Below are 20936 nucleotides of genomic sequence, written 5' to 3' on the forward strand. Positions count from 1 at the left end.
CACAGTTACAAAATAGACATGGTAAGGGACTAAGTTTCTATCAATATCATGTATCAGTGATCAATAGCAGTAGATTTGGTCTGAGCAAACTCCAATAGCCTCTTAAAATCAGAGGAAGAATTCACTTGTTTGAACAAGATTCTTAGGCTGTTGCAGGAATAAGAATCCTCAGAAGATATACTGGACTTCTTGTCTGTTATGTAGCTGGTGTTCAAATAATTGTTTGAAAAGAAGAATCAGTTTGTGTCTATGCATCTACTTCAGTTTCAAGGGACAGTTTTTGTTGAGATAATGGAAAAATCCAAATGGGAAAATTTAATAGTGGCTTGATTTAAAATTAAAAGATAGAAACCAATAAAACTAATGTGGAATTCCTCAATTTGAAATTAGGGTTAGAGATACAGCCATAGATACATCTATTGTATATGTTGCTTGAATTTTTTAACAGTTTATATAGATACAGAAAATTTTCAAAACATAAAACAATTGTGAAGTGAGAATATGTATATCTCTGTGTCCACATGAAAGGAGGGATATATATATAAATTCTCTCTCTCTATATATATATATATATAAAGTTTTCTAGCTACCTTAAATATGCCTTATTTCTGTCATTTGATTTATCAGTATGGGCATATTTTGGACAAACCTGGTAACTTCAGTCTATTCAGTTAAGAGGTGACAAAGTACTCCTGCTCACATCATTGGGATTACTTTTGTGGATAGCGCAATGTAAAGATTCAGAAATATTTTTTTTACAGAACTATCTTAAATTACTTAATCTATTTAGATCAACCACAATGCAAAGGCAAAAGCCAATTGATGAAACTATAATCCAAATTCATTATAAAAACATAAAATTTAGAAAAAAGCAAAAATCACCTATAAAGTTTCAGTTCAGTTCAGTCGCTCAGTCGTGTCCGACTCTTTGCAACCCTGTGGACCACAGAACACCAGGCCTCCCTGTCCATCACCAACTCCTGGAGTTTAGTCAAACTCATGTCCATTAAGTCGGTGATGCCATCCAACCATCTCATCCTCCGTCATCCCCTTCTTCTGCCGTCAATCTTTCCCAGCATCATGGGTCTTTTCAAATGAGTCAGTTCATCAGGTGGCCAAGGTATTGGAGCTTCAACTTCAGCATCAGTCCTTCCAGTGAATATTCAGGACTGATCTCCTTTAGGACGAACTGGTTGGATCCCCTTGCAGTCCAAGGGACTCTCAAGTTTGGCATTCACTTTTTTTTACCGAATAATTCTGTATATGTTGGTTAAGGTCTTGCTTTATTGTTGTTTAAAATTTGGTGAAGCTTCTTCCCTGTGAAGAGGGGATGCTACAGTGTAGGGGTGGAAAGAAGAGGAGGAGGGAGGGAGGGCATCAGAGTGCCGAGTGGCGTCTCTGCTGTCACTTTATCATTTGTGAACATTAAACTGAACCATTTGTGTCTCAGTTTGCTCATCTGAAAAGTGATGATAATAGTAGGATTTATGATAACTTCATGATGTTTTGTAGGGACTTGAATAGATAATTACACACTTAGACCAGAGCCTGGCAAATAGTACTTAATATATGCTAGCTGTTCTATATAGTCTTGATAAATGACTATTTACTATACAGTAAATAGTCTTGATAAATGATCTGTATAAATGACTATGTAGTATCATCATTTGAATCCTATATAATGTATTTAGGGATTTGCTTACACTTAATTTTGTTCCCCCCAATTTTCTTACATGAATGTATGATTTTATGGTAGATCAAATTTCTAGAAGCGAAATTACTGGATATAGGCAAAATAAATTTTAATTCTTGTTACAAAGAGCCAGAGCTCACTGCTTATGAGAAAGTTAGAAACTGTATACTGGCTAGCATTATGTGGGAGTGCCTGCCTCACTGTACTCTTTCTAGGGCTGTCTCATCATATGAACTCTCTTTGCTAATTTATTAAACATATCAATGAAAATGTAACAGATATTTTCATTTATATTACTTACTTGGTTTCATTTTAACTCTTTATTTTAGTTCTTTATAGACAAAGGTCCCCAACAATTTGACAGTTATTCATGTTCCAATATTTATTTTCAGTTTATTACCTAGATATGTAGTGGAATATGTTGGGTAGAGAAGTGCTACAATATTTATGTAGTTTCATGTATTCATATTTTCCTTTGTATTTTTAAGGTGATTGTGCCATTACAATTCCCAGTTTTTGTTCAGAGAAATTTACATATTTCTCTTAGATCTGTTTAATAATCTCACAAGTGACTTTAGCTTTAATTTCTCTGCAATTAATTTTTGTGGTACATGATGGATGGTGAAACTTTAAGTTAATATGTTTCTAAATAGCTGATTTTACTTTTAGCTTCCTTAATAACTCTCTCCTATCATGAATTTTCTCATTACTGTTTACAATCCCTTGACTATAAACTGTCTTCTTAGAAGTAGAGCAGTAGGGGGTATTTCTAGGTATGTTCTCTAGTGTCTGTGTTTTGTAAGGGGTATCCTTTCCCATATTTCCTCATATTTCTTAAAGTTTTATCATCTGGTTATTCCTCCTGATAAACTTATGAGTCATCTGCTAAATGTCTAAAATATCCTATTAGTATACTAATTGCAATTGTATGTAACTCATACACTGATTTGGAAACAATGTCTTTTTGCAATATTCAGTCTTAAATTCCAGGGACATAGTATGCTATTGCCCTACCCTAATAAATCTATTATTCTTTTAAAAAATGCCCTTGACTCTTAGCTTATGACTTTGCATCATTGAGAAAAGAGAAGGTATCATAGAGGACTCCCTCATCTTCCAATACCACATTTACCAGCCCATCTGCACTTAGTGTTTTTTCTTTCAAAAGAGTTCATCATATTCTCCAGGTCCATCAACATTGCTATATAAATGGTAGAATTGCTTTTTTTATGACTAATATTCCATTGTCAAATAAAAAAGAGGCCATCAGAGGCCAGATCCTCCGTTAGTACCCTTCAGCCAGGCTCTCTCACTTCTCAAAGATATTGGTCTTGGAATTTCCTGCTTCCCTCTGTATCATCTCCCTCCTTACAAGATCATTTACTACAGGTTAAACACATACTCCAGTATCTCCCATCTTAAAGAAGCTCCCCCTTCCATTTCTCAGAACATTTCTCAGAGCAAATAGTCTTGAAAGACTTAACTGTACCTACAACTTCTGATCCTTTTCTACCATTCATGATTCATGCCACCATAATCAGGCTGCCCTCACTCAACCCCTCAGCACCTGTGACATCAAACAGTGACAGAGGTGTATGACTCATCTGTCTGACAAAGAAACGACTGTTTATATATTTTATAAAATGTGGATTTTAATACCATTACTAATGATTACCAATGAGCCTAAAAGGGCATAGAGATTAATAGCTACATTCCATAGAAGAGACAATAAATCTTTATAATCTACATATCTCAGAAAGACTTTAAACAATTTAAAGAATATTTCCAGAATTGCTAAATAGTCAGGATTTAACTCACTAATTTTCAACTTCCAACTCCGTGTGTGTGTGTGTGTGTGTGTCTGTGTCCCCAAGTGACTTTCTGTCTTGAATTGCACATCCTTGTTTACTTGCTTAAATGACCCCGCTCATTACCCCAAACTCTTCTTTTTTCTTTAAATGATACCAGGATGATTGCTTTACAATGTGGTGATTTCTGCCGTCCATCAGCATGAGTCACCATAGATTTACATACGTCCCTTCCCTCTTGCCACCTGCCTCCCCACCCCACCCCTCTAGGTTGTCACAGAACACTGGGCTGAGCTCCGCGTGTCATAGAGCAAATTCCCACCGGCTGTCTGTTTCACCTGTGGTAATGTATGTTTCAGTACTACTCTCTCAGTTCGTCCTCCCTTCTCCTTCCCCCGCTGTGCCCTATGTCTGCATCTCTAGTCAGTTCAGTTCAGTTCAGTCAGTGTCCGACTCTTTGCGACCCCATGAATCGCAGCACGCCAGGCCTCCCTGTTCATCATAAACTCCCGGAGTTTACTCAAACTCATGTCCATCGAGTCGGTGATGCCATCCAGTCATCTCATCCTCTGTCGTCCCCTTCTCCACCTGCCCCCAATGCCTCCCAGCATCAGGGTCTTTTCCAATGAGTCAGCTCTTCACTTGAAGTGGCCAAAGTACTGCTCTACAAATATTAAAAGGTTCATCAGTACCATTTTTCCAGACACCATATATATGTGTTCAAATACAACATTTGTTTATCTCTTTCTGACTTCACTCTGTATAACAGGTTCTAGGTTCATCCGTCTCACTAAAATTGACTCAAATTCCTGTGCATGGCTAATATTTCATTGTATTAGTATATATGTACTTCTTTATCCATTCATCTGTCAATGGACATGTAGGTTGCTTCCATGTCCTGGCAGTTGTGAATAGTATTGCAATGAACAAAAATTTTGAACACTTCATGAATCTTTTGTCATCCTTGCACAGGGGCCACACTAATCTTTTCTGTATCATTCCAATTTCAGTGTATGTGCTGCCAAAGTAAGCACTTTTACTCACTTTTAATCAGAATTTAAAGACTCTATATTTTATCGCTTAACAGAATGAAAAATGAGAATAAAATTGGGAATGAAAATGGATTAGTCACAGTGGAAAACAGTTCCTTATCAACTTAATACACTTATCATAACCGAACAAGCTCACTACTAGGTACCTACCCTAGTGAATAGCAACTTATGTTTACTCAAAAACCTATATGTGAATATTTAGAATGACTTTTTCCACAAACAACAGAAACTGGAAACAACACAAATGTCTTTTAACTGATGAATGGATAAAAAAATTATGATACACCCACACAACTGAACACTGCTCAGCAAAAAATGGTAACAGACAATTAATAGCAGAATTGGGGTGAATCTCAAACATATTATGTTAAGTGAAAGGAGCTAGATTCAAAATATCTGAAACCATTCATATAGCATGCAGAAAAACACAAAAATAGGAGCAACAGTAAACAGATCAGAGAGTTGGCAAGAGTTTGGGTGAGGGTGGGATATGAATACCAAAGTGTAACAGAGAATTTGGGGAGTCAATAGAACTTCTCTATTTTGATTTTGGTGGTGGTTATATGCTATATATATTTGTCAAAACCTGCAAAATATGTACTAAAAATGGTGAACTTTCCTGTATGAAAATTGTACCTTCATAAAAATGAAAAAATGTGGGAAATAATAATTGGAGATAATATATATGAAACTTTTAATATTCTACTTCAACAACCTTCTTTAAGTACCAAAAGGAAAATTCCCCTGCCATCTTTTGATTTTTGTCAAGAATTTCAATTGTACTGTTTTGAAATACAAATATGTTTATTATTGGTCAGTTAAAATTAGCAACACATTTATTGAGTCAATTTCCGTGTTCACTATTGCTTCCTGTATTATAAACATCCCTAGGCGTCACATTTTTCCTTGCTGAAATTATTTTATTGGGACATCTTTGGTGGTAAAGTCTTGTGCTTCTGTTTGTAATTTGTTTTCACTCTCTAGTGGTTATTTATCTATGCATAGAGAGAACTTCAAGTGGGCAGTTATGTTCCCTCATTGCTTTTGAAGATGTTTCTTGTCTGATTACTGTCAGTGAAAACTCCACTATCTTCTGTCTGTATCTGTCTTTGTCAGTGGGAAATTTGTCATTTTTCTCTGAGAGCATTTAAAAGATTTTCATTAACACTAACATTCTCCAACTTCCGTACTGTCTCTATTTCTTTTTATTGTTCCTGTGCAATATTCACAGATTTGCATAATAACATACAATAACAGACAATAATAACATCAAAGACACATACTTATGTAGAGGATACAACAGATTGCCAGAGGTGCCTCAGACGGTAAAGAACGCACCTGCAATGCAGGAGACCTGGGTTTGAATCCTGGGTTGGGAAGATCCCCTGGAGAAGGGGACAGCTACCTTCTCCAATATTCTGGCCTGGAGAATTCTGGCTTGGATTGTAATTCCCCCAGGCCTGGGTCACAAAGAGTTGGACACAACTGAGCGACTTTCACACAAAGGTCAGTGAAGGGAAGACCTGGTAATTACAGACTTCACAGAACACAGCCATATTGAATTAAATGGTCCAGTCTAAGAGGATGATAAGAGAGGCCAGGGTTATGGAGGTGAGAAGCAACATTCCACAGATGCCCTAAAACCCACCTTAAATCTGGGGTAGAGGGCTGGCTGGCCAAGAAAGGGACATTTGCTTCCTGCTCAGTTCTGTCAGTAATTTGGAAACGGGCCATCAGTGCCTCCCTTAGGCGAAACAGAAACCCAGGGCCTCCAAGGTCATTTAGTGAGAGAAGAGTGCAGGGATACAGCACCAGGAAACAGGCCCAAAGGGATTCATTACCATCCTGTTTCTACGACCAGCATTTCTAGGGGAGACCATTTCAGCTGAGAGGTTAGGCTACACCCCTCTAAACACAGGGGTAGAATAGAGGGGGTGGGGTTATGGGATGAGGAAACGGGGCAGCTTCCCCCAGGACAGGCCCTGACTTGATATTGGCCCCAGGGACAGTGAGATCAGTCATTGGTGGGTCTCCTTTGAGCAGCCTTTCTAATATCTACTTCCTCCAGATTCCCACTGCTTTCATTTTTTCCCCCCAGACCTCAGCAAGAGTAGCATCAGTACCCATGAACTTTGTCTGACAAATGCACCATGGCTAGATGAGACACTTACTTGAGGAGCTGTGTGACAGAAGCAATTTCTCCTAATTCTCTACAGGTTTGAGAAAAGGTAAGCCATATTCTTGTTCTATAGAAACTTCCAAGGCCCAAGGAGTCAATTAGCTCTCTGTCTGTAAGTGCCACATTTCCAGAGCGCATCTGCAGAGGAACTGAAGGAATAGGAGTCCTATACTTCTCTTGGTCAGACTCCTCAGACTTCTAATCCAACTTAGCGAAAATTTTACAAATTGAATACTGCTGGAAAGGTCTTATCTTCCTTCTCTTCATAGAAAATTTATTTTACTTTATTTATTCAACTTTTTGACTGCACTGTACTGCATGTGGGATCTTGGTTCCCAGACCAGGGCTTGAACCCTTGCTCCTTGCAGGAGAAGTGCAGAATCTTAACCTCTGAACCACCAGGGAAGTCCCCTTCCTTCTCCTTTTCTACTGGATCTTCCTTGACCCTCAAACAATCCCCTGGGTAGTCAGTGTGGTTAGGCAGCTGGGTTTCTCAACCACCTGAGGTAAGAATATTGTCTCACTTTCAGGGATATGTGCAGCCTCTTAAAAGATGAAACCCAGTGCAGACCTAAGAACCTCAGCTACTCTGTCTTCTAGGATCTCTGGTGCTTGGACTCTATACCTCATCCCAACTCCCTCTATTCTTGGCTTTCTAAAAATGAAGAGGAATCAGTGAGGACTGATGGAAGATTCTATGCTACATCCCAGGCCAGGGTATCTACTTCCTGGTGAAAACATCAGGACCTGTCTACAGACCCCATGTGCTTTTTCTGGCTTCTGATAAACATATTTACATTTAGATTATAATAAATGCCTCCAAAGGAACTTTAAAAAGCACCTGATAGGTCTATCACATGCTCTAACACCTTTTTACCATTAAAATCCTGTAAACCCCTTACGGACTAATAGAAACCAGTAAATGTCAAATCTGTGACACGGTAGAGGAAAATGACTTCGAGAAATATGTTTCACTTACAGATTCCTATGTTCAGAGTTGGATTTATCTGCCCAGTTCCTAAGATGCATGAGGCTGATTTCTGTCAACCTCAGATCCCTCTTTGGTTTTCTCCCTGAGATTGGGTACCACACCCCAAGAGCAGCTTCCAGAACAGGAACTCATCTTCCTCCTCTTTGTGGCTCCTCAGTCTTGTGTGGATACCCTGGCCCTGCAGGAGGGAGAAGGGGATCTGGATACGGTGCAAGAAGCTAAGATTATTGAGCCTGATTACAACATACAACACAAACTCTTTTGCTTCTGACATCTTTTACCACTTCTGCCCCAAACAAACAATCTGAATTTCCTGAGTAGGTCCTTATTTTTTTTATCATATTTCTAAGTAATCTCAGGCTGACCTTTTATCATAACCTGTTTAAAAAAAACTCCTTTTTTTTCTTTTGCTTTAGTCCTAAAGATTTAGCTTTAATAGTGACAGTACCTCAAACTCACCAATCTCTAGTCTCAGACAGTCTATCATCCCTTCCCTCTTAGGCTCATAGAGTGAGAGCCTGGTCCAGTGAACTAAGTCACACATAATTTGTCTCTTCTAATGAGGCTGTGACTACAGTTTTGAATGCTGTAAGCAAAGTGTACATAAGTTATTTGGGGAAGTCTATTGAGGTGCTTTATTGAAATCACATTTCTGTACATGTTTTAGTATTAATTTTCAAAACAGACTTATGCAGAACACTGATTGGGTATGTAAATCATTTGATTAAACATTATACTTAAAACCTAAGTACCAGAAAAATCAGAAGCATGGATGTCAGAATATTGCTTTATTGTTAGAAGAGAGGTGATTTGATCTTTCTGGGGAGATACATATTTAGGTTTTAGATCTTGAATAATATTCTCAGGTAGTGACCTCTTATTATTTAGCTATTACTGTGATGCTTATTCTCCAACTAGATGGGTTCTTTTTATCAAGATATAAAGAGTCAGAAATTGAGAGATCAAGAGGAAAAATCAGTTACCATTGGATTGGCCATCCTCTGATGTTACAAAACTATGGAGCTATCATAACAAAAATTCACCTAGAATCTACTTGGTTCCAGGCAACTAAAGAAACAACACAGAATGGAACACTGGAACTCCACCCTGGGAAGTGGCTTCATATTGATGGGGATTCTGAATGACAGTGGGTCTCCTGAGCTGCTCTGTGCTACAATGACAGTCCTGTACATGCTGGCCCTCACCAGCAATGGCCTGCTGCTCCTGGCCATCACAATGGATGCCCAGCTCCACGTGCCCATGTACCTCCTGCTCGGGCAGCTCTCTCTCATGGACCTCCTCTTCACGTCTGTTGTCACTCCTAAGGCTTTCATGGATTTTCTGCTCAGTGAAAACACCATCTCCTTTGGGGGCTGTGCCTTTCAGATGTTTCTGGCACTGACAGTGGGTGGTGCAGAGGACCTCCTACTGGCCTTCATGGCCTATGACAGGTATGTGGCCATTTGTCATCCTCTGAACTACATGGTCCTCATGAGGCCAAGGGTCTGCTGGCTCATGATGGCCACACCCTGGGTCCTGGCTTCCTTGAATGCATTATGTCATACTCTGTATACCATGCACTTCCCTTTCTGCATGTCCCGGAATATCAACCACCTACTCTGTGAGATTCCACCTCTATTGAAGTTGGCCTGTGAAGATGCCTCTAGATATGAACTCATGTTGTATGTGACTGGTGTGACCTTCCTGATTCCACCTCTTGTTGCTATTCTTGCCTCCTACACACTGATCCTACTTACTGTGCTCCACATGCCCTCAAATGAAGGGAGGCAGAAAGCCCTGGTCACCTGCTCTTCCCACTTGACTGTGGTCGGGATGTTCTATGGAGCTGCCACATTCATGTATGTTCTGCCCAGTTCCCTCCACAGCCCCAAGCAGGACAATGTTATTTCTGTCTTCTACACGATTGTCACCCCAGCCCTGAACCCACTCATCTATAGCCTGAGGAATAAAGAGGTTATGGGGGCCTTGAGGAGGGTCCTACGAAAATATATTCTGTGAACACACTTCACCATCTTGGGAGAGCTTATAGCTTGACACCAAAATTCATTCCTCCTCAAAGTCAGAAGCTTTCTTCTAAAAGTGAAATACTTATGGCAAAAGCACCATAGTGGAGAGTATATCTTTTAATAGAAAAATGAAGAATGTAGCTTTACTTGTCAAATGCTATTTTAAATTGTCTTTCTGTGAAGTAATTTATGAGCTATGTATCCGACTGTATTTATTTAATTATTCACTTATTTATTTTTATTGAATTATAGTTGTTTTACAATGTTGTATTGATTTTCTCTATATAGCAAAGTGACTCAGTTATACATATATATATATATATTCATTTTTATATTCTTATCCATTATGGCTTATCTCAGGATATTGAATATAACTTCCTCTGCTATGCAGTAAGATCTTGTTGTTTATTCATTCCGTATGTAATGGTTTGATTTGCTAACCCCAAACTCCTAGTCTATCCCTGCTCTTCCTGCCCTCTTCCTTGGCAACCCGAAGTCTGTTCTCTGTGTCTGTGAGTCTGTTTCTATTTTGTAAGTAGGTTCCTTTGTGTTATAGTTTAGGTTCCACATATATGGGATATCCTATGGTATTCTTCTTTCTCTTTCTGACCTACTTCACTTGGTATGATGATCTATATTTCCATCCATGTTCCTGTTATGTGCTTGGGCTTGGCTGTTCAGTCATATCCAACTCTTTGTGACCCCATGAACTGTGTAGTTCGACCAGGCTCCTCTGTCCATAGAATTCTCCAGGCAAGAATAATGGAGTGGGTAGCCATTCCCTACTCCAGGGGATCCTCCTGACCCAAGGATCAAACCCAGCCCTCTGCATTGCAGGCATATTCTTTACCATCTGAGCCATCAGTGACGCCCCCATCTTCCTATAACCACCCTTTTAAGAAGGTACGTGGGCCTAAAATTTGTACAAAACCCAAGGTCTTTGTCCTTGCTATATGGTCTTTGCTTAGGTTTTCCAGTTGAAATTTTCTGTTTTGGGACCTTATATTGGTTCAGTATGGACTCCTGCAAGTCAGAGGTCTTGTCCCAAGTTTTCAAAAACTCCTCTTCCCATTTAACACTGTAGTTAATTGGGAAAACAAAGAGTAAATTTTAAATACAATATGATCAAATAACAAATGCTGGAGAGGGTATAGAGAAAAGAGAACCCTCCTACACTGTTGGGGGGAATGTAGTTAGTGTAGCCACTATACAAAACAGTATAGTGGTTCTTAAAAAAAAAAATTGAGTTACCATATGGTCCAACAATTCCACTCCTGGACGCCTATCTGGACAAAACTGCGTCAAAAAGATACATGCACCCTTATGTTCATATCAGCACTACTCACAATAGCCAAGACATGGAAGTAACCTAAATGCCCATTAACAGATGAGCAGATGAAGGTATGGCACATATATACAGTGGAATATTACTCAGACATAAAAAGAATAAATTAATTCATTAGTTGTTAATTAAGTCCATGGGGTCACAAAGAGTCAGACATGACTAACTAAGCACAGCACATGATAATTATAATTACTTATTAATATTAAATCAAGTATATAATTAAATCAATAAATGTATACTAGTTGTATTCAATATAATTGTTTAATTATAGTTATTTATACCATAATTAAATGTTGTAATTATACTTCATTATTAATTCATTCTTTTTTATGGCTGTGTAGTAGTCCATTATATACCTATACCACATCTTCACCCATTCATCTGTTAATGGGCATTTAGTTTATTTCCACATCTTGGCTATTGTGAATAGTGCTGGTATGACCAAAGGGGTGCATGTATCTTTTTGACTTGTAGTTTTGTCCAGGTAGATGCCCAAGAGTGGGCTTGCTGAATCATATGGTAATTCAATTTTTCTCTTTTGGGGGAATCTCTATATTGTTTTCTATAGTGGCTGCACTTACATTCCCCCCAACAGTATAGGAGGGTTCTCTTTTCTCCACACCCTCTCCAGTATTAGTTGTTTGATCACATTGTATTTAAAATTTACTCTTTGTTTTCCCAATTAACTACAGTGTTAAATGGGGAGGGAGGTTTTGCAAACTTCAGACATGACCTCTGATTTGGAGGAGTCCATGCTGAACCAATATAAGGTCCCAAAAAAGAAAGTTTCAACTAGGAAGCCTAAGCAAGGACCATACAGCTGATGAGATGTAGTTATCAAGGGCAGAGACTTGAGTTTTATACAAATTTTAGACCAACTGACCTTCTTAAAAGGGTTTTCTAGGTGGCTCAGTGGTAAAGAATACGCCTGCCAATACAGGAGATGCAGGAGACACAGGTTCAGTCCCTGGGTCGGGAAGATCCCCTGGAGGAGGAAACAGCAACCTGCTCCAGTATTCTTGCTTGGAAAATTCCATGAACAAAGGAGCCTGCTGGGCTATGGTCCAGTGGGTCACAAAGAGTTGAATGCGACTGAGCATACACATACGATCTTCTTAAAAGATCATGTTAGCAGCCTAGTTTAATGCCCACACTAGTAGTGGTTTGGATGTATTTGCATCATGTTCACTCCTCCTTTTTCCAAACATCAGCCATCATGGAAACTCCCCTGTCTGGACACTCCAACAAGTGTTTTTTATTTGTTTATTTTTGCTTGTTTTGTTTTTGACATGGAGACTTTTTAATGTTGCCTAAAATTCAAAAAATACTAAAATGAGTAAAAGAGAAAAACAAGGCATCAGCAAAGCCTGCAAGTAAACAGCTATGTTTATTATTTCACAATAAACAAGCACACAAACAAGACTGGTTTTCCATTATCTCAAGGCTATACTGAAATATCCTTACACTTGCAAAAGATATGTTTGACATGTGTAGATGTGTGAGTCTACAGATATGTATTTATGCTGAAAAGGAGGACTCACATGCACATACAAACACATATTATTCTCTAGTAGCTTAAATATGCTGTGCTGCTACCATTTACAGTACAACGAATAATAGACATTGTTTTCTCTTTTTGCTTATTGACTTATTTGCTTATTAAATCCTGTTGGTTTCATCTATACAATACATTCCAAATGTGGGCACTTGTTGCAGTCTCTCCCCAAAGCATCTTAGTCCAGTCACCATAATCTGTTGCCTATTGTTCCACAGTAGCTATTTCTTATTTCCATTCTTGTCCCTCTATAATCTGCTTTCTCCCTTTCTCCCTCCTTAAACTATTTACGATGGTTTAAGGTTGACCATCATAAACGTGTCAGAGCATTTCACTTTTCAAGAAGGATACACATGATCGTGGTGTGTCTACCCAGTCCACATTTGGAACTGTGCTCTCTTACATTCACCCTAACTCCTTTGACCTTCTTATTGTCCATTACACGGTTCAAAATTATTTCTGCTTTAGAGTCAGTTAGTAGCTATTCTTCTAGCTTGTGATGTTTTTCTGTCAAATCTGCTTGTCTTACTACTTCTTGTCATTCACACTCATATTAAAAATCTTAACTTTTCAAAAACGTTACCGATTGAAGTGTCATGCACCCAAACCAAAAGGCATTATCACACACTGTTTTAATTTTTTCATTGTATTTATCATTATGTAAAATTTTCTTACACCTTGGTTTACCTGCTCACTGTTTCCACTTTCCAAAATGAAAATTCCATGAGAGCATGAACTCTGCTATGTGTGTGTCATAGCTTCTTCGCCATAAAAATTGAGGTATGAATATAGAATAGTCTCTATAATAGCAATGTATATGCATGTAAGTGCATGTATATATCTTTGCTGATGAAATAGAGGAATATGCTATGTTTGTACATACAAAGATTACTATTTTATTTAAATACAATATATTAGCTTTTTGCTAAATAACCTATAAATTCAAAGTTATAACTATCAAAACTTTAATGGCATTTTTAAAAGTGAATTTGGATAAGCTAAGAAGTAGAAAATTGTAGAAGAGATGATATATAAGAGAGATGTCCTACCAACTAAAACTATAGTAACTGAAATATAACAAAGTGTAGTAGTTGATAAATATGCAATATTCAAATTGAAATTTAGTATATTTTATGGTGTATTTGATATTAATGGAAAAAGATGAGTAGCCATACTAGAAAAAATAGCTAAATATTTAGGAAAATAGTACCATATAAATTCATAATACATGAATATATATTTATGTATATTCTCCTAAAATAAATTCTAGATTTTTTAAAGATCTAATGGCTAAAGCACAGTCTAATGTCAAGCTGTCCACCCCGGATTCATGTCCCTCTTCTTTCTGTGCATATACGGGACCATGTGATTGAACTTCAACCAATAGAATATGATGTGTGCTCCTTCTAAGGCACAGAACCTACCAATGAAAAACTTTTTAATCTTCATTTTTCTGGATATTGACATGCAAGATAACCATGAAACCTGCAAATAGCAGAACTTCTGTCAACCTAGGTCTATACATCTTCCACTCCATCCCTCAACTAGAATTTGTATAAGTGGAAAATAAGCTTCTGCTTGTTAAACCACTGAGATTTTAGATTTATCTGTTAGAACAGGGATTGATAAACACACCTGGGGAAGTTTATGGGAACACATTCATTTTTGTATTGTCTATGACTTGTTGTCTCACTGCAATAGTAGTTGTGATGGGACAGTGTGGCCTGCAAAGGCTAAATATATTTAGTTTCTACCCCTTCACAGAAAAAGTTTGCTGACTACTATGCTAAAGCAAATAGTGTTATTTTACATAAGGGAAAACTGTAAGCAGATTAGGTAGGGGATCACCAAATAAAGAGAACCAGGCATGGCTTTCTTGACATAGGAAGAAGCCATTTTTCACCTAAAATATTTTGTGGTCTAAGTCGGGCCATATTGCCAGCCCTTGAGCAGGTCTCAATAATTAATGATCTTCAGCAAAAGAATACAGAAAAGGCAAGAAAAACAAGAAATCCTTCCTTCTCTTGACTTTGCCTTAGCTGTGTCTTTTGACTTGATACCCACTGAAAGGTGAATCCAGATTTGGGGTATCAAAACTAGAACTAAAACTGGAAGATGACATAGAATATTTTTGTTATATTAAGGGTGAGAAAAGCCTCTCTTAGTAAAAAGAAAAAGATTCTAGCCTTTTACCACTACCCCCCATCACACCTTTATCTGGTTGACTCTTTGATCCTTCAGGCAACTTAAAAGTTGCCTCCTCACAAATTGATTCTGTATGATTTCCAAAAGTCTATAATTATGCCATTCAATTATTCTGCTGTAATAATCTTTGCCAAGGTCAGTAATGACCAAATTGACAAATTCAATGGGCTTTTATCAAAAATATATAAAACTCTGAGTCATTTGAGAAATCTTTCCTGGACGGTCACTCCTCTCACCACATCTGACCCTCCATCTGTTTCTCTGATTCTTGCTGCCTCAGACTTGATTGGCTATACTTCCACCTTGAAATGTTGGTAACTGCAAGGTTCTGTCTTGGTTTCTTTCCCACTATCTTTCCTGAACATCACATCTCATCCACAATTGCACTTCAGATTTGCTTTGGGATATTGTTACAAAACATCTGTATTGCCTCCATCTTTGCCACCCCGTGGTCTATAATAGGACCAAGAATTTGCATTTTAATATAACTCCTTCAAGATTGCAATGCATAAGCTTGGTTTTCTGATTAAAACCTTTGGCACATATCCTGAGATATGTCAAATTTCACTTGCAAATATATACAGTAAACTTGAAGATCTATTTCTCCAGCCCATATCTCTCATTTAAACTCTAGCTTTATCCATTCATTCGAAAACAATGTTTCTTGAGCAATAACAATGGCTGGATACCTTACTATAAATGATAATGTAGAGATCAACAAAGCAGTCACAGTTTTTACTGCCGTGGAGTTTGCAGCCTAACGGATGACTCAGATGTTAAGCAAATAATTACACAATTGGCTTCTACAAAAGCCATTCCATTACCTAAAATGCAGTGTACAATTTTTAGTGTGCTTAAGAATCACCTGGGACTCATTACAAATGGAGAATCCTAAGATCAACTTCCCTACTCCATCGTGTATTGAGCAATATTTTCAAAAAACAACTTAGGAATCATTTTAAGTCATAATATGTAAAACTATGGTCTGCATTACAAATGTCTTACCAAGGCATAAAGTAGTGCCACAGTTCTCATTTTCTTAACTTCATCTATTACTGTCTTATAAATTACCCATATTCAACATTTTCAGAATTACATGCTGGGCAAATTCTTCAGTACAAAAAAGAGTATTTCTCAGTCTAGATTCTGTCTTACTTTCATCTTTATAGCTCATTATTTTCTTAACATATACATACTCTTAGAAAAATTCTGCCATTTGCTGTTCATTAAATATTCTCCCTTTAAAATTTCAGATATTGTTAAAATGAGAATTTTAAGCTATGCTAGAAATATAACACCATCAAGACTTCACTTGATCTTCCAGAAATATACCTGAAATATATGATGTATTCAAAATATATTTGATGAATGCATGCAAGTATGAAGAAAATGAATCCATTTGCCAGAAATACATTCTTGTGTTTGTTATAGTTTTGTTTGCATCTTTGTTTTTTTTGATGTACAGTTGTCTACTTGTTTTGATTTCCTTATTAGCTTGTATGGACTTGCAGAGTAGTGACTGTTTATTCATCAACTTTTCATTTCCTTCCTTCCTTTCTTTTCTCTTTCCCTTTCTTTCTATATTTTTCTCCCTTCTTTTCCTTTCTATATTACTTTCCTGTGTCTACCAAGGTCTCTTGCTTTGATTGGGCAACATGCTGAACTTATTTGAGAAGACGTGGGAAAATAGGAGAAGAAAACAAAAGTATAGGAATGGAATGAAAATGGGAAAATTTTATAATAAAGTCACTTCTCTCCACATCCCTAAAACTGTCATCAAAATCAGAGATTCCCACATTCAAAAAAACTATTTTGCAGTCACCCTCTTGAGAGCCCCTTTGACATCCTTGTTCCTCAGACTATAAATGATGGGGTTCAGCATGGGTGTGACTGCTGAGTAGAAAACAGAAATCACTTTATCTCTTTCATTTATTATCTTGGAGTTCGGTCTCATGTAGGCAAATATTGCTGAGCCATAGAAGAGGACAACGACAGTGAGATGGGAGCCACAGGTAGAGAAAGCCTTGAGCCGTCCCTCCCCAGATTGCATCTGGATCACAGTGGAGATGATATTCCAGTAGGAGACCAGGATCAGGGAGACAGGAGCTAGGAGGATGGCCACACCCATTGCAAAGATGGCCATTTCTGTCCTGTAGGTGTCTGCAGAAGCCAGCTTCAGGAGGGCAGGAGGTTCACAAAAAAAAATGGTTAATGACATTGTTCCCTCGGTAGGGCAGACACAACGTGAATGTGGTGTCCACCAGAGACACAAATGCTCCACTGGCCCAGGACCCTATGGCCAGCTGGACACATACCCAATGTGTCATGATGGTGGCATAGCGCAGGGGCTTGCAGACAGCTACATACCGGTCATAGGACATCACTGCCAGCAGTGCACACTCGGTACACCCAACCAGAAGTAAAACAACTGTCTGTGTTGAGCATCCAGCAAAGGAAATGGTTTTCCTTTTTACCAGGAAGTGGACTAGCACCTGGGGAACTGTAGTAGTAGAGAAACAGAGATCAGCAAAGGACAAGTTTCTAAGGAAAAAGTACATGGGTGTGTGGAGCCTGGAATCTATGTGAATGAGCACAACAATAAGCAGATTTCCCAGCACAGTCAGCAGGTAGATGATCAGAAAAAGGAAGAAGAGCAGGACTTGTGTGTGTGGGTCCTGTGAAAGGCCCAGGAAGACAAATTCAGTCACATATGTTTGGTTTTCTTCTCCCATGAATATTTAATACTCTTTATAGGTCAGCACCAAGAAAAAAAAAGCACACACATATTGATCAGTTAAAAACTATATGAGTAACAAGCATTTTATCAATCAATATACAAAACTGGGCCATTGACTTCCAACTTTTATCTGCTTCCATATGTTAGAAGAGTTTTCTTTTTGCTTGGTAGTCCTGACAATTGAAATCTATTTCTGATTTTTCTCTGCCCTTGAATCTTTCAGTAGAACCAGAGAGCCAGCAATCATCTTGAATATACTAGATGACCGAGCCTTGGCTGGACTACACATAGTTCTGAGAAGATTATAAGGGCTGCTCACAGTACATCCTTCCTTTTATATGAGCTTGGGAAACAAACATACTGCAGTTGCTTTTAACCTGTTAGATTTTTATATTGCAAACTGATAACATTTGTGAAGGCAGATTTTTGTCTTTATATTTATAAAGTAATCCTAAACAAGTGCTCTGAAGCCAGGAAAAGGAAGTTAAAGGGAGGTATTGTTGTTTGTAACCCTGGTCCTTAAATTCACCTGTCATTTGTTCTCATTGTGAAGAGGACGCTGAGGTGCATCAGTAAAAAATAGCTGCCTCTCTGTGGTGTCCCTTCAATATGCCCTATTCTGTCCTCAACACTCTTTTCTCTCTCTTTGCACAAAGCCCTTTGGCAAGAATAATACTAATTATCGTGTGTCAGGCAATGTCCTGGAGCCAGTCATTATTGTTTCTTTATCCTTTTAATTTTAAATTGTAATTCCATGAATTAATTATTATTATCCCCCAAATAACGGAAGATGAAACAAACTCAGAGAAATTTTCAAATTGGTTCCTCTAAGCCTTTGTCACCCTTTCTATATCCTGCAATTATGTTCCTTTCTTACTAAAAAACTGGTTGTAAAGAAGGTTAAGGTTTAACCCAGTTCTCTCCACTCCTTGAAGATAAATCCACAGACTTTCTCCATTTTAAGGGTTTTAGAGCTCATCCACTATGGCAGAGCTATTTATCAGTTCAATTCAATCACTCAGTCGTGTCTGACTATTTTCAACCCCATGAACTGTAGCACCCCAGGCCTCCCTGTCCATCACCAACTCCCAGAGTTAACTCAAACTCATATTTATAGGCCCACAAATAACAGGCATATTTGAACATATTTTAAAGCATTTTGAGGTGTCTTGCCTAAAGGACAATAGAGAGAATTCATGGAAAAATGTTGAGAAAACTGACAAAGATTATTTGCAGATCTCTAATTGTACATCTTTAAAAAGCTCAAAGGGATCTAAAGCAAGCTGAGTAAGATGAGTAAGTGAAAAATAAGTAGAAATTTTAGTAAAAAAATAATTCCTTCACAGTCACTAAACTTAACAGTATACAGTTAAAAAACATTCAAAGACCTATGTGAAGAAAACCAGGAAACATTATATTTGAATAAATGAATAGGCATATTAATTTTATGCATCAATTCAGTCAGCTGTTAAGTTGTGTCTGACTTACATAGAACATAATCTTGTAAAAATGTTCATTTCATCCAAATTAATCCATAAGTTGATTGAAATTCCAACCAAATTCACAGAAGATTTTTGTAATGGAATTTAATAAGCTTATTTTTAATTTCTTCTAGAGTAGTAATTTTATAGTAGAAAATGAGGTGTGGAAAAGAAAAATGATGGAGTAGAGGAAACATACTCAACCAGATATAAAATATATAATAAGATTTTCCATCCTTACTAATATTGTATATACTGAACCAGTATAAAGCATTTGACCAATAAATATATTATAGAACAGAAATATTTCCTAGTAGGTATGAAAATTTTATATTTGACAAATGTGGCCTCTGAAGTGTATCACTTAGTAAAAGGTATAGAACAATTGGATATTCACTTTAGACTATTACACGTATATGTTTATGTAAGCATATTTATACATACATATAAGTATAAGCAGTAATTAATCCCAATTGAATTATCTAATTTTTAAAATCACTTTAATTTTCTATGTAACTAGATAGTCTATCTATTTTTTTATTTATCTATCTATTGGTCTATTCAATCTTTGGGTAGTAAAAACTTCCCTAAACAAGCACACACATACATACACACAAAGAAAAAGAAATCATAAAGAAAAATGCCCACAAAACTGGCAATTTAAGAATATCAGGATGCTATGAGTGGATGCCACTCTAAACAAAATTTAAAATAAATAAATCTGAGAAAATATTTGCAAACAGTTTAACAGAATTTTAAAATTGTTCTTAACATAAAAAGGACTTACAAAATCAATTGTATATAACTGTATAGCATAAACACATATATAGGCAAATTGTCAGACTTTGTATGTGATACCTCATTTTAATCTTTTAAATGGAGTGTGAATGGGTGTGTGTACCTGTATATACATGTATATTTGTGGCATACGTGTGTTTCCACAGTCATTTCTCCTATAGTGAGAGTCAACTGCTCATGGGCTGCTGCCATTTGTCAGGAGACGGCATAACTCCCTGATGGGCAGTTGGGGCTCGGTAGTTAAACTGCAGGGTTTAAATCCTAGTTTTTCTGGTTGATATGTGACTAATAGCAAATTACTTGGCTTTTCTGTGCCTTGCTTTCCTCATCTGCAAAATGATGAGATTAATAATACATATCTTATAGTGTTTATGTAAACATTAAATAACATACAAAGCATTTAAAGAAATTAGGACAGTAAACAAAGCTAGCCCATAATATTATATATAATATCCCATTACAGTAATGGGATTGTAATCTAGAAGTAACTGAATATTAGTAAAATGAAGGACAAAGCATAGTAACACCTGGCTGCTATGCCTGAGTGAGGAAAATGCTTCTTCTCCCTGCTTTTACACTTTTCCTTCTTTTGCCCTTTGTTCATCTTTTGGAACTGGATCTGTGTTGCTAGCTAAATTCAATGTTAAGGCCAAATATGATAGGGGATGGAGAGGCTTCTACGTATGTGGAATGAAGGGGCAAAGACAAACTTAATAGTTTGATTTAGTCATGTTTTTCTCTCTTTTTGAAAGTCTTACTGTGGAAATTTCCAAACATATATGAAAGTGAAGAGAATAGTAAATAAAATGTCAAACACTTAATAATAAGATTCAAATGCATTAATCAGTTTTGATAATTTGATCATCTAATTTATTAGAGTTTGACATAATAAAATATACAAATAGCTATTTAAAAGCTCCTTTATTGCTGAAAGTCTAAAAGAGAAATTATTGTCATATAAGTCTGACGTTAGAACCTAGCTTTTTCTCAAAATTCAAACATAAAAAATAAAAATAACCATATTTAAAGATTCTTACAAAGTCTATTGTGCTATAAAAGAATAGT

At 37.2% G+C, this 20936-nt stretch overlaps 1 protein-coding gene, 1 non-coding gene and 1 pseudogene across 2 annotated transcripts; 1 reads left to right on the forward strand and 2 right to left on the reverse strand.

Moving 5' to 3' along the window:
- Positions 1–4429: 4429 nt before the first annotated feature.
- LOC136176097 (U6 spliceosomal RNA) lies at positions 4430–4535 on the reverse strand. Its single transcript, XR_010664478.1, has one exon. It is a non-coding gene; the product is annotated as a U6 spliceosomal RNA (small nuclear RNA).
- Positions 4536–8809: 4274 nt separating this feature from the next.
- Positions 8810–9742, forward strand: LOC136174864 (olfactory receptor 2AG1-like). Its single transcript, XM_065945123.1, has one exon. The coding sequence runs from the start codon at positions 8810–8812 to the stop codon at positions 9740–9742; it is 933 nt and encodes a 310-aa protein (XP_065801195.1).
- A 6920-nt stretch (positions 9743–16662) lies between these two features.
- On the reverse strand, positions 16663–17632 carry LOC136174807 (olfactory receptor 2D3-like; annotated as a pseudogene).
- Positions 17633–20936: the final 3304 nt, after the last annotated feature.

Source organism: Muntiacus reevesi, chromosome 9 (genome assembly GCF_963930625.1).
Source record: "Muntiacus reevesi chromosome 9, mMunRee1.1, whole genome shotgun sequence".
Lineage (NCBI taxonomy): Eukaryota > Metazoa > Chordata > Mammalia > Artiodactyla > Cervidae > Muntiacus > Muntiacus reevesi.

Excerpts from the sequence above, each read along its gene's own strand:
- LOC136174864 (XM_065945123.1), top strand. The coding sequence starts at position 8,810 with ATGGAACACTGGAACTCCACCCTGGGAAGTGGCTTCATATTGATGGGG.